General features: G+C 45.0%; 1 protein-coding gene across 1 annotated transcript in view; it reads left to right on the forward strand.

Annotated features, from left to right (window-relative positions):
• LOC126188599 (heat shock factor 2-binding protein-like) overlaps window positions 1-13122 on the forward strand; it is a 147892-nt gene continuing 134770 nt past the window's right edge. Inside the window, exons 1-3 of the mRNA XM_049930201.1 lie at window positions 1-219; window positions 7459-7467; window positions 10443-10638. Coding sequence (XP_049786158.1) covers window positions 1-219; window positions 7459-7467; window positions 10443-10638 — 424 coding nt within the window. The remainder of the gene's footprint in view (window positions 220-7458; window positions 7468-10442; window positions 10639-13122) is intronic.

Raw genomic sequence — 13122 nt, forward strand, 5'->3', positions numbered from 1 at the left:
ATGGCGGGAACAGGCGAAGAGCAGGTCGTCCCGACGCGCATTGTTTGCGAACTGAAGGAGCTGAAGAAGTCGTACGACGCCCTGCACAAGGAGTGGGACTACCAGCAAGAGCAGATAGACCGGGCCGAGGAGGAGCTGCAGAACCTCAAGTTCCAGCTGCTGTCCCAGTCCCAGTACTGCGCCCACGTCGGCTCCATCATCGGCAACCTCATTTGGAAGGTGAGTGCTGGAGGGTTTATTTTGGTCAGTTCCTTTACGCTGCTAGTTATTGTGAGTCAAGAGGAATTTGCGATACTTGTGTACTACCCCACCACCTACGACTTTCGGTAATTAATTTCTATCGGTATGTAGATGCTCAATGAAGACTGGGTAATTTCCAAGAATGATTGCCTATCGACGTTGCGGTGTCCAGACGATACATATCGAACGTGCGATCGTAAATCGATCATGCGACTCTGGTGGCAGGCGTTATGAATTAGTTTAGGGTGGTTGCTACAGAAACGACAAAAGAAGAGCGTTACAAAAATAATTGTGATTGAAAAGGAGACGACTTACCTTACTCGTCGTTGGTGTTGTCATCATGTGAAAGTCCATTATAGTGGTCTGGATGGATAGTATGGAAGAACCATGTATTCTTCCTGGTACTCGTTCGTTTCCCACACAGTCCACAATGAAACTGTAAACGGTATTTCAGCATCGAAACTGTTCTTACGGAGTTTTACACACTTCGCACCACCACAGTCTACACAGTCCCTTCTTTCCTCATCCGGTAGTTATCCATATTTGCGACAAAAAGTCGAACAATTTTCTACGCTGGATAAACATGGAATTAGATTTTTCCATGTGAGAGAATCCGTCGAAGGATCCTCATGAACAGCAACCATCCCACTCACTAACGACATAAATCATCTAAGATTCCCTAGTAACTCACAAATAATTCGCGGAGGTATGTAATTTACAGCAAGTAAGGGAACGATGGAAAACAGATAAAAATGACGATCACTAATAATTGATCACAACGCCTACCACCAGAGTCGCATGATCGATTTACGATCGCACATTCGATATGTATCGTTTGGACACCGCAACTTCGATAGGCAATCATTCTTCGAAATTACCGGACATCACACACATCCATGCCCGAGGCAGGATTCGAAACTGCGACCGTAGCAGCAGCGCGGTTCCCGACTGAAGCGCCTAGAACCGCTCGGTCACAGCAGCCGGCGTTCGAGGCTTATTTTCTGTGTTTTTCTGTTGCCGTTTCTCTGCATACATTATGTCATCTGCTACTGTGTGAACGGCTGTTAGTAAACAAATACAAAAATGTGAACTTTCTTATATCAGCGTTATACAGTTAGGACTACGGTACTATTGTGGATACTGTTTTGGTGTGTACTAGACTATTACTTAGTTTAGTTTGTCGTGTACTCATGTTCGCTGGACGGCTTGCAGCTGCTTTTCATACAGAGAAAAAGATACCTTCCGCACTTCTTCCACAAGCCAAAACAATACGCCATCTTGCTGTTCACGTGTGTCGCGAGAAATGTATGGCATGTCGAGGAGAGTATGTAAATTGCAGTGGGAGTTCTGCGGTGTTTCATAACTACGTGACTTTCTGCAAGTTTTAGATTTAAGGAACCCACTGGTGATGGCGATATTTGTTGCTGAAACTAATTTGGGGAATAAATAGATAACAAAAGTGTTTGCATCAAGGCGGGCTCACAATTCCCATATTGCGGTAAACTATCACTTGTTGTGCAAGGATTTTTTATTAATGCTAAAATATAGTGCTAAAGACTTCATAGGGTGGTGGAATAGTGATACTGTAATCTAATTCTAATGAAAGTCAAAGTTACCGTATTTCTATTGTTTATTATACTCACATAAAACGAGTGCGGTAGTTGCGCTGATGTGTACCATGGACATGTTTAATAACTTCCTGTCGCTGAAAAATTATCACAAGAAGATGAAACTTTACAAGTAACGAATTAACTAAGATGGGCTGAGACTCAAGACCAGGAACTGATAGATAGGTTACTCTATTATTAGCACACTGATTCGTTTTCTGGATATGACCACAGTGATTGAAAAAATTTGAGTTCGTAAAATTATGCATGCCAGAAAGACATTTTACTGTCACTCGTAACACTCTACCCTTTACTGACAAGGGAACCTCCCCATCGCACCCCCCTCAGATTTAGTTATAAGTTGGCACAGTGGATAGGCCTTGAAAAACTGAACACAGATCAATCGAGAAAACAGGAAGAAGTTGTATGGAACTATGAAAAAAATAAGCAAAATATAAAAACTGAGTAATCCATGAGCAGATAGGCAACATATTGGGTGAGTTGAGCTTAGGAGCGCCGTGGTCCCGTGGTTAGCGTGAGCAGCTGCGGAACGAGAGGTCCTTGGTTCAAATCTTCCCTCGAATGAAAAGTTTTAATTTTTAATTTTCAGACAATAATTATCTGTCCGTCCGTCCGTCCGTCCGATGCGATCACTTGTTTGGGAGTGATTATCACACCGACAAGAAAACCTAAATCGGGCAAGGTACAGGAATCTTTTTACCCATTCGCCAAGTGTACAAGTTAGGTGAGGCGACAACATATTCCTGTCATGTGACGCACATGCCGTCACCAGTGTCGTATAGAATATATCAGACGCGTTTTCCTGTGGAGGAATCGGTTGACCTATGACCTTGCGATCAAATGTTTTCGGTTCCCATTGGAGAGGCACGTTCTTTCGTCTACTAATCGCACGGTTTTGCGGTGCGGTCGCAAAACACAGACACTTAACTTATTACAGTGAACAGAGACGTCAATGAACGAACGGACGGATCATAACTTTGCGAAAATCAAGAAAGTAGAATTTTCACTCGAGGGAAGACTTGAACCAAGGACCTCTCGTTCCGCAGCTCTTCACGCTAACCACGGTACCACGGCACTCCTGATCTAAGATTATTCATGTATTGCTTATGTTGCACATGGACTACTCAGTTTGTATATTTCGCTTTTCTTTCATAGTTCCACACAACTTCTTCCTGTTTTCTCGATTGATCTGTGTTCAGTTTTTCAAGGCCTATCCACTGTGCCAACTTATGACTAAATCTGAGGGGGGTGCGATGGGGAGGTTCCCTTGTGAGTACATTGTTACCTACATATCAAGAAGCCGATTTCTGATCTTACCATTCTTTTTAACAGTGTCGTTACGTTGCCTGCCAGTGCTGCTGTTCGTGGCCACTGTAAGGCGATCCTTGTAAGTCCCGAAAAGCTGCCTAACGCATGCATTACATCGCGCTCCAGTTGGAGCTGCAAAGTGAAATGACTACTTCTCATACCGAATTCTGTGAGCAGAATTCGGAATGATTCTCTCACTAGCAGCGGACTAAGTCTTCCCTCGTAGCATTCACCTCTTCTTTGAGAGCCAGTCGTAGCCTCTCACGAGCAGTCGTCCAGTCACGAGGCTCAGTTCTCGTGGAGCCTCCTCCCAAGTCTCAATAATTTTACAAACAGCTACGTCAGACCAAGGTGACCAATGAAATTCGCGCATTTTCGATTCCTATCTGCTTTATATATATACGAGAGACCGACTGCAGATATTTTTGGGATGGGAAGGTTTCAGGCTCACACTCATAGAATTCTCACACCTTGTCTGTCGTGTTCTGCCGAGGGCATAGAGCCTTAAGTACCTGTAGCTTTAACCAAGCCTGCGTAGTGTTCACCGGTATATTACTCTCCTAGCGGCAGACTGGCGCCGTCTTCTCAGCGTGCTCCACCAAGGGCTCATTGTTGACCACCTTGCGTCACCTTTACTGTACAACCCCCTCACCGCAGAAAAACACTTGAGGAACAGGACAGCGGCTGTCATCTCGTGCAGAATTCCAGCGGCGGCGTTACCTGTGCTGTCAGCATTGTGTCAGCTCGCGACTGGCGTCCGCTCACACTGTCCAGTGTACACAACAGCCTTCCCCAGTACTGTCCTTCATGGCGTCGGCATCACCTTTACTACCTGCGTTAAGTTAATGACGTCCATTGGTTCGTTTTGATCTGCTGGCTGCCTGTGAAACTGCCAGCAAAGCCAAACGTGTGTATCCTGTGTATTGAACCGGGGACCTACAAACGACGGAGAGGCTTCGCCCCGCCGTAGCCCTCAGTGGTTCACAGCCCCACAGCAAGCCACAGGAGCCCACCCACCTCACCGCCGCCTCACACACAGCCGAGGGTTATTGTGCGATTCTGCCCCCAGTGGACCATCCCAGTGGACAAGCAGAGCCCCGTAGTAGCACACTGGACTAAAACTGTGCAGTTTTAGGTTCACTGGGCTGTATTTGTAGATCAGCATAGCTTCCGTACTACGTTCAGCAAGGGTATCCCAGTTTCAACAACGCATCCACGAACGCTGCTATTGTACAAACAGATACGTGTTGTCTGTGACGTACAATATAGCTTCTGGGAGTTGTGGGCCCGTTGCACGTTATAAATACACTCCTGGAAATTGAAATAAGAACACCGTGAATTCATTGTCCCAGGAAGGGGAAACTTTATTGACACATTCCTGGGGTCAGATACATCACATGATCACACTGACAGAACCACAGGCACATAGACACAGGCTACAGAGCATGCACAATGTCGGCACTAGTACAGTGTATATCCACCTTTCGCAGCAATGCAGGCTGCTATTCTCCCAAGGAGACGATCGTAGAGATGCTGGATGTAGTCCTGTGGAACGGCTTGCCATGCCATTTCCACCTGGCACCTCAGTTCGACCAGCGTTCGTGCTGGACGTGCAGACCGCGTGAGACGACGCTTCATCCAGTCCCAAACATGCTCAATGGGGGACAGATCCGGAGATCTTGCTGGCCAGGGTAGCTGACTTACACCTTCTAGAGCACGTTGGGTGGCACGGGATACATGCGGACGTGCATTGTCCTGTTGGAACAGCAAGTTCCCTTGCCGGTCTAGGAATGGTAGAACGATGGGTTCGATCACGGTTTGGATGTACCGTGCACTATTCAGTGTCCCCTCAACGATCACCAATGGTGTACGGCCAGTGTAGGAGATTGCTCCCCACACAATGATGCCGGGTGTTGGCCCTGTGTGCCTCGGTCGTATGCAGTCCTGATTGTGGTGCTCACCTGCACGGCGCCAAACACGCATACGACCATCACTGGCACCAAGGCAGAAGCGACTCTCATCGCTGAAGACGACACGTCTCCATTCGTCCCTCCATTCACGCCTGTCGCGACACCACTGGAGGCGGGCTGCACGATGTTGGGGCGTGAGCGGAAGACGACCTAACGGTGTGCGGGACCGTAGCCCAACTTTATGGAGACGGTTGCGAATGGTCCTCGCCGATACCCCAGGAGCAACAGTGTCCCTAATTTGCTGGCAAGTGGCGGTACGGTCCCCTACGGCACTGCGTAGGATCCTACGGTCTTGGCGTGCATCCGTGCGTCGCTGCGGTCCGGTCCCAGGTCGACGGGCACGTGCACCTTCCGCCGACCACTGGCGACAACATCGATGTACTGTGGAGACCTCACGCCCCACGTGTTGAGCAATTCGGCGGTACGTCCACCCGGCCTCCCGCATGCCCACTATACGCCCTCGCTCAAAGTCCGTCAACTGCACATACGGTTCACGTCCACGCTGTCGCGGCATGCTACCAGTGTTAAAGACTGCGATGGAGCTCCGTATGCCACGGCAAACTGGCTGACACTGACGGCGGCGGTGCACAAATGCTGCGCAGCTAGCGCCATTCGACGGCCAACACCGCGGTTCCTGGTGTGTCCGCTGTGCCGTGCGTGTGATCATTGCTTGTACAGCCCTCTCGCAGTGTCCGGAGCAAGTATGGTGGGTCTGACACACCGGTGTCGATGTGTTCTTTTTTCCATTTCCAGGAGTGTAGCTTCAGTGTGAAGAGATTCGTACGCTCGCCAGACAAGCACTTAGTAGAAACAGTAAATTTGTGAAAGGAAATAAGAGAAATAGGCAACAAGTGCCCCAACACGAACGAATAATTTGCCTTCAGGATTGCGAGTGGTTCTGGAAAATGAAAATGGACAACAATCGCTTTCCCTTCGTCCTCAACTGTAGTACTGTCTGTTTGCACCACTAATTAGTGTTTCTATTCTTGCGGTGTGTCGAAACAACAGATGTACTCAGTTTTAAACATAATGACGTTGTACATCAAAGAAAATCAAATTACCGCTACGAATCTGTTATAAACTACTTCTTACATCACTTAATTCTGCGGGACGTGAATAGAATTTCACCCGGCCAGTCAGTTAGAAATAACAAAAGATATAACTCACGCTACACTATACACCGGAGTTGGTATCTCTCTTACACAGGAAAATACAATTAATGCTTTCGCCCAGTACCTATATAATTCGCAAGTTTATCAGGACTGTCTGAGCGTTACCGATAGCGGATTTCGTCGCAGTAAATACAGGTAGAACGTCTTACACGCAAAGCCTACCACTAATTTCTTCATATTTTATTTTACAGTATACTGATGTATTGCAGACCTAGGTCTCCTACCGCCTTAAGGGTTTCAATCACAAAACCTTTCTTAACATTATCAGTCGAAATACTGAGAGCAGTTACGGTGACGTGGACTATGGATGCAACAGCATCCCAACATTAACCGTATATAGATTTCAAAACAGTCTTCGATCATAAAATTTTTCTTATGTTTCATGACCGGTTTCTATCTACAGGATAAATTTTTCCACCGTGTACAAAATCTAGGGATTGATCGATGGGAGGACATGGGAAAAAAGGTCTAATGAACTCAGTCCCGGAAATGCAGGGTTTCATCCTAGAGACCACTTACTGAAACGTTCCTTGTTACAGAGACTGCGGTCTAATACGCGCTGTACCATGCGGCCACAGATACAGCATGCATGGCTCCCTCCTATAGGGAGGATCTGTTCCTCATACGTCATGCCCTAGCGTCCCCACCTGCCATAGCATATGGTAATGTTGTGTCCGATTCACTTCTCCTGCTGACTCACATTGTGGTGGATGTGATACAGCGTTATACACAATGGTTCCGTATTCGAATTGAGAGCTTGTGCAGTTATGTTTGCTTTCGGAAAGGCAAATGGCAGCCAGCGGCGGGCTGCAAAGTTGTATCAGGAGACATATCCCCGCCGACAACAATCACAACTCTGAATATTTGCAACAGTGTTTTGCCGCTTGTGTGAGACAGGGTCATTTTAGGAAGCAGGCAACCATGAAGGACGTACACGAAATGTTCGGACACCAGACTTGGAGGAAAATGTGATTAACAATGTGGAATGCGACCGCCGTGACAGTGACTAGGAGGGTGGCCCGCCAGTACAGGGTAAGCCAGACACCTTGTGGAACATAGTCCACCACAACTGTTACTACACTTATCGCTTGCAGCGTGTGCAGTGCTTACTAGCAACAGACTTTCCACATTCTTCATCAGGCAACTAGGATTCCGAGATTTGTGTCAACCATGCCAATCACAGATGAGACCACATTTACGCAGAATGGTATCTTCCACTTCCATAACAGTCATCCGTGGAACAGTATGCAGAAGCCCAATGGTATGGTGACAGCGAATCATTAGCATTGGTGCAGCCGGAATGTGTAGGTCGGGAGAATTGCCGACCGTATTTTGGGACCAGTCTTCCTTTCACGTTGCCTAACAAGCTGAAACTGTCGGCGTTTCTCGCGGGTGACTTTGCCTCCCCTGCTGGAAGAAGTGCAATTGCTGATTCGAAGGGTTATGTGGCTGCTACATGATGGTAAAAAATGGTTCAAATGGCTCTGAGCACTATGGGACTCAACATCTTAGGTCATAAGTCCCCTAGAACTTAGATCTACTTAAACCAAACTAACCTAAGGACATCACAAACACCAATGCCCGAGGCAGGATTCGAACCTGCGACCGTAGCAGTCCCGCGGTTCCGGACTGCAGCGCCAGAACCGCTAGACCACCGCGGCCGGCTACATGGTGGTACTCCAGCCCATTTCGCCGTTAACGTCTGGACGCATCTCAATCGTGTCTTCGATGGTCGATGGATCGGACGAGGGGGTACAATTGCATGGCCTCCTCGTTCACCGTATCTCAATCAGTGTGATTTCTGGTTATGCGGTCATCTCAAATGTATTGTGTGTTCAGAGCCCATTCCAGATGTGGAGACACTGGAGCAACGTATTCATGCTGCCTTTGACGCCGTACCAATGGAGTCTGGCTGACGTGAACGTGTGAGACAGAACATGCTACGGCGCGTACATGCATGCATTGAGGAACATGGAAACCATTTTGAGTACATTCTGTAACTCTGGCTGAGTGCCCGTATCAGACCGCAGTCTCTGTAACAGTGTGTGATTGAACAGATAGTCTCTAGCATGGAAAGCATCCACTTCCGGACGTAAATTCATTAAACCTTATTTGTTCCGTATCCTCTCATCAGCCAGTCCCTATTGTTTGTACATGGTGAAAAGAATCACCGTGTATAAGATTATCATCAGTTACGGCTTTCTTCTTAACCCGATATATGTAAACAAGCTAGGCCCCGTCAAATGATGTAGAACATAACAAGAATATGATGAACAAATAAACAGTACTTGATCGCCGTGTGTAGGGTGTACTTTGTGGCTAAACATCACGAGACTGCACTGTGACGACCACGTTATGCACAACTACCCACGGCTGATCCGATTTGAGTTTGATGACGATGGTGTGTCAACGTCTGTTGTAGATGGACTTGAGAATGATCCACGCTCGAAACTAGCAGTGCTTAACGAAGTACAGTTTTAAGATACAGCCTTTTTGAAATATATATTCCTCAGACTTTTAGCTTCATTCCTAAGTGGCTTATATTTCTGCATTCCCGTTTTTCCTTGAACGTTTTTTTAGTTTTACTATAGTGTATTGAAACTATAAGAGGATAATTACTTCTGACTATCACAATGGACCTGGGTATTTGGGGAGATTATTCCCCCCCCCCCCCCACCCCCCCAAAATAGTATGCTCTAAGTATCTAGTCGTAATGCACGGGGCCCAGATTTCATGACGTTAGAAGATTAGGACCTGTAAAGGCCTTGAAAATTATGAAGAAGGCTACAAATTAGTATATATATTCTTGAATTTACTCTCCACTTGTAAGCCAATCACAGTTAAATTGTTATAACATACCAAATCTGCTATATGAGATGAACGTTGACAGTGCCAAAGCGAAAGGCGAAAGTACGAAAAAAAGTTATCGTAATTTCATCCTGTACAAATAATGATTTTTTAAGTATAATTTTTATTCTAACATTACCAAACAACTGCGCTATTATAAATGACTTGATGAACAGAAATGAACATTGGTTTCAGTCTTTTAAACATCTGTCACGTATGTATTTGCATGGTTCTGTAGATGAAGAGCAAGTATCGTGATGATAAACCAAACATTTCGTGCAAGGAATGCAATTTCTCTCCGCTTGCGCTTTCCCTTGTGAAAAACAGTAAAATAATCTTTAGAAATAGGAAACAAACAAATGTTTCTAACACTTCTAAATTTTCGTCTTGGGGATGACAATAAGGAGGTACAGTGTGCCTACTTGGTTCCTCGGCCATTAATAGCAAACCATAAAGAGCAATGAACGACAATTCGTGCGGATTTGCATGCACGGTACGGGCCTGATAGTGACAATGTTTTGTCGACCATACTCACTGGTGAACCGGAAACAAAACAACAGTCCATGGAGTGGCACCACATCGCCTCTTGTCCGAAGAAAAGTCGAAGCCGCACACTTAGCCGGCACGGTCATGACGACGGTTTTCTGGGACTCTGAAGGAGTTGTTCTTTTTGATGTCCTCCCTCATGATGCCACGATCAATTCTGAAGCTTCCTGTGCTGCCCTCAGGAAACTGAATAAACGACTTCGGTGGGTTCGTCGCCAGAAAAATGCAAACGAGCTTCTGCTCCTCCATGACAACACTAGGCCTCGCACGAGTCTGTGCACCCGAGAAGAGCTTAGAAGTATTCATTGGACTGTTTTTCCTGATCCTTACTGATCCACCCTATAGCCCGGATCTTGCACCTACCTATCTATTTCGTTCAATGAAGGATACACTCCTAGGGAAGCAGCAGGTGGATGATGGATAGGTTACTGATGCCGCAAGATGTTGGCTCCGACGTCGACCAGTAGGGTGGTACCATAGGGGCACAAAGGCCCTCTCAGTAAGGTGAAGAAAGGTTGCGGCATTGAACGAAGATTATCTTGAAAAACAAGGTTCTGTAGCCCGAAAGAGAGGAGAATAATGTGGAGTATGGTAATCCTGTATAAAATCAACCTGCTATCAAAAATAGAGTATAGCATTATTTATTGGACACCCCTCGTAGATGTACTCATAGCGTTCCTAGTACGAACTTCGGTTCTACATTGATGTGAAATTGTTCCACCGATCCACAGGGGGCGAGGGACCCGAAATTCTCCGAAGCACTGCTGGACTCGAACCTCAGGCGCGACTTCCTCTACATCATAAGCGACGCGCTACTCAGCTTCATGGAGACGTACGCGTTGGAGCTGCCTCCCGGCTGCACAGAAGAGGCGCAGTTCATTCTCTCCATAGTCGGCGCCGTCGCCAACATGGCTGCTTGCCCAGCAGGTATCTGTACCTTAGCGTTAAATGTCTCTCTCGCTCCATTCGCAACTAGATTCTTTGAAGTCGGGTAGCCGTATATAAGCAGTAATGCTCACAGTTCGACTATACTAATTGGTTCCACATCATTAATTTGCGTTGTTCATTTCTGTCAACTTCGGCACAATGATTCGGCAAAAAGAAAGTAATGTTCACTATCGCCGAAGTATACTTCCGATACTTCTTCCCCCTGGCCTGAAAATTGCCTGGGAGATCATCCTCAGTCGCTTCACTGTTGGTGAAACAGTTAGTGTCTTGTGTTGAAAACTAATTATAGTGCTACATGCATTAAACAGCTTCACTAGCAATACAGTAAATTCACATGCAGACAGTATCAACAAACACAGCCACTGATTATGGTTTAGGAAATTTGGATAAAACGTGTCTGAAAAAAAAATTACCCTTTTTTTTTCAATTGCATACAGATGATCCGAAACTAAACTTCATTAACGTAAAATTACGGAAATTGTGGAGCCACATTCAAAAGAGATGTGATACAGATTCAGGACAGAAATGTCAACAAAAGATCTAGTTCTTAGTGTCTGCGTATTGATGAACAAATAGGGGACGAGAGATAAAGATAAAGCCCAAGTGTTCCTTGGTATCACAAAGGAATATGACAGCGTGAAAAGAGGAAAGATTTGGGAATGACTGAGAAAAGAAGCTTACTTGAAAGATTAGTCATCATGACATGAGACGACTGCGTAAAAGGTTTCAAGGTTTCAAATGTTCAAATGTGTGTGAAATCTTATGGGACTTAACTGCTAAGGTCATCAGTCCCTAAGCTTACACACTACTTAACCTAAATTATCCTAAGGACAAACACACACACCCATGCCCGAGGGAGGACTCGAACCTCCGCCGGGACCAGCCGCACAGTCCATGACTGCAGCGCCCCAAAGCGCTCGGCTAACCCTGCGCGGCTTCAAGGTTTCATGTGTTGTTTGAACTTATTGCGTTGGTTTCTTTCAAGTATTCGAAAGTGTTTAGTTAATTATTTTTTAGTCAGTGATTAAGCCAGCCACAATTATCTGAATTTTTTTACAGTTTTCACCTTGTGATCACTTCTCTTTTAATACAAATATTAAACATATCCTTGTGTAGAGCTGTTACCTACCATTTAGTTCTCACAGTGAGCCAGCTTTATCAATCTGTTTATCATTGGTTAACGAGCTACATGAACAAAGGAATAACTATAACAACCACCTCTCGTATTTAATTGTATATCGGTACTGTTTTACTATATTTAACTGCATTGCCCATTCCTACAAAGGACACATTACGAAATAAAACGTCCAGGATGTATTTGTATGTTTACCATTGTCCAACTAGAGCACGTCTCAGTTCACATCAGCCACGCCGACAGTACATACACTGTCACCATGAACTGTCCACACGGCAACAAACTGTTCACGAAAGTGTTAACTATGTAGGCAGCAAAGAGATTTCCGAACATGATGTACCACTAACTCAAAAAAACATTTGCCTGAACATTGAAAATCTTTCTGTAAAACAACAAGATGCACTGTAGATCTGATGACGATTAATCACATGTGTGTGACCACAACTAATTTTTATTGCTCAGTTTTATATGAGTGAGTTGAGAATATTTGGCCACCTAGTAGTGCAATAAAGTTTATGTCCTCGTGTCTTACTCGTGGCAGACACGTTTATACCGAGAAGTACAGTTACAGGACTTTTGTATTGATCTAAATCTGAACGCTTTATATTGTCTGGAATAAGAATGGAGTTATACTTAACTTTAAATAAGTACTACTAATGAAGAGCGATAATTATTCTAACTAGAAGACTGTTCATTGATTTTTTCCTGCAACACTATCTGTAATTTTTAATGAAGTGCCTCTGTTTCTGCGTAAGGTATTGGGTATTGCTTGGTATTAAATGTTATATTTCTTTAACATGGAAACTATTGAGTGCTCCTGGTAAAGCCTATGGTTTATTATAAAATACCTTTTGATGTTTTCTTAAAGGTTTTGCTAACTTTTTGATATCTTTGCTTGGGCTGCTCTTCATCTTAGTCTTGCATTCTTCTATTTTTAACGTGACATCATGATATAGGTTTTCCCATCTCCATTACTTTTTATTGAAAAGGTCAAGGTCTCCCGTTTGCCAACTCGTAAGTGCTGCTTCTAAGCCTTCCGTGAAGTATAGTGATGGTTCCTCTTCTTGTGTCAACGCGGTCATACTTGACCTCGAATTGTAGCTAAAAATCTTCTTCTTGATGTTTAGCATTTCCCGAGCTGATGTGTGAACGACGTTTACTGGATAGTTCTTCTTCCGTTCACCAGGATTAATTGTACACTTCAGCGCTATACCACCAGTGTTGACATTTCAAATTGTTTCCCATCAATTATTATATTTATTAGAATATGGTCTTTCACTGCTCATACAGAAATTTGCACTGCAACACTTACTGATACGTCTGTCACA

Source organism: Schistocerca cancellata, chromosome 5 (assembly GCF_023864275.1).
Source record: "Schistocerca cancellata isolate TAMUIC-IGC-003103 chromosome 5, iqSchCanc2.1, whole genome shotgun sequence".
In the NCBI taxonomy this organism is placed as follows: Eukaryota; Metazoa; Arthropoda; class Insecta; order Orthoptera; family Acrididae; genus Schistocerca; species Schistocerca cancellata.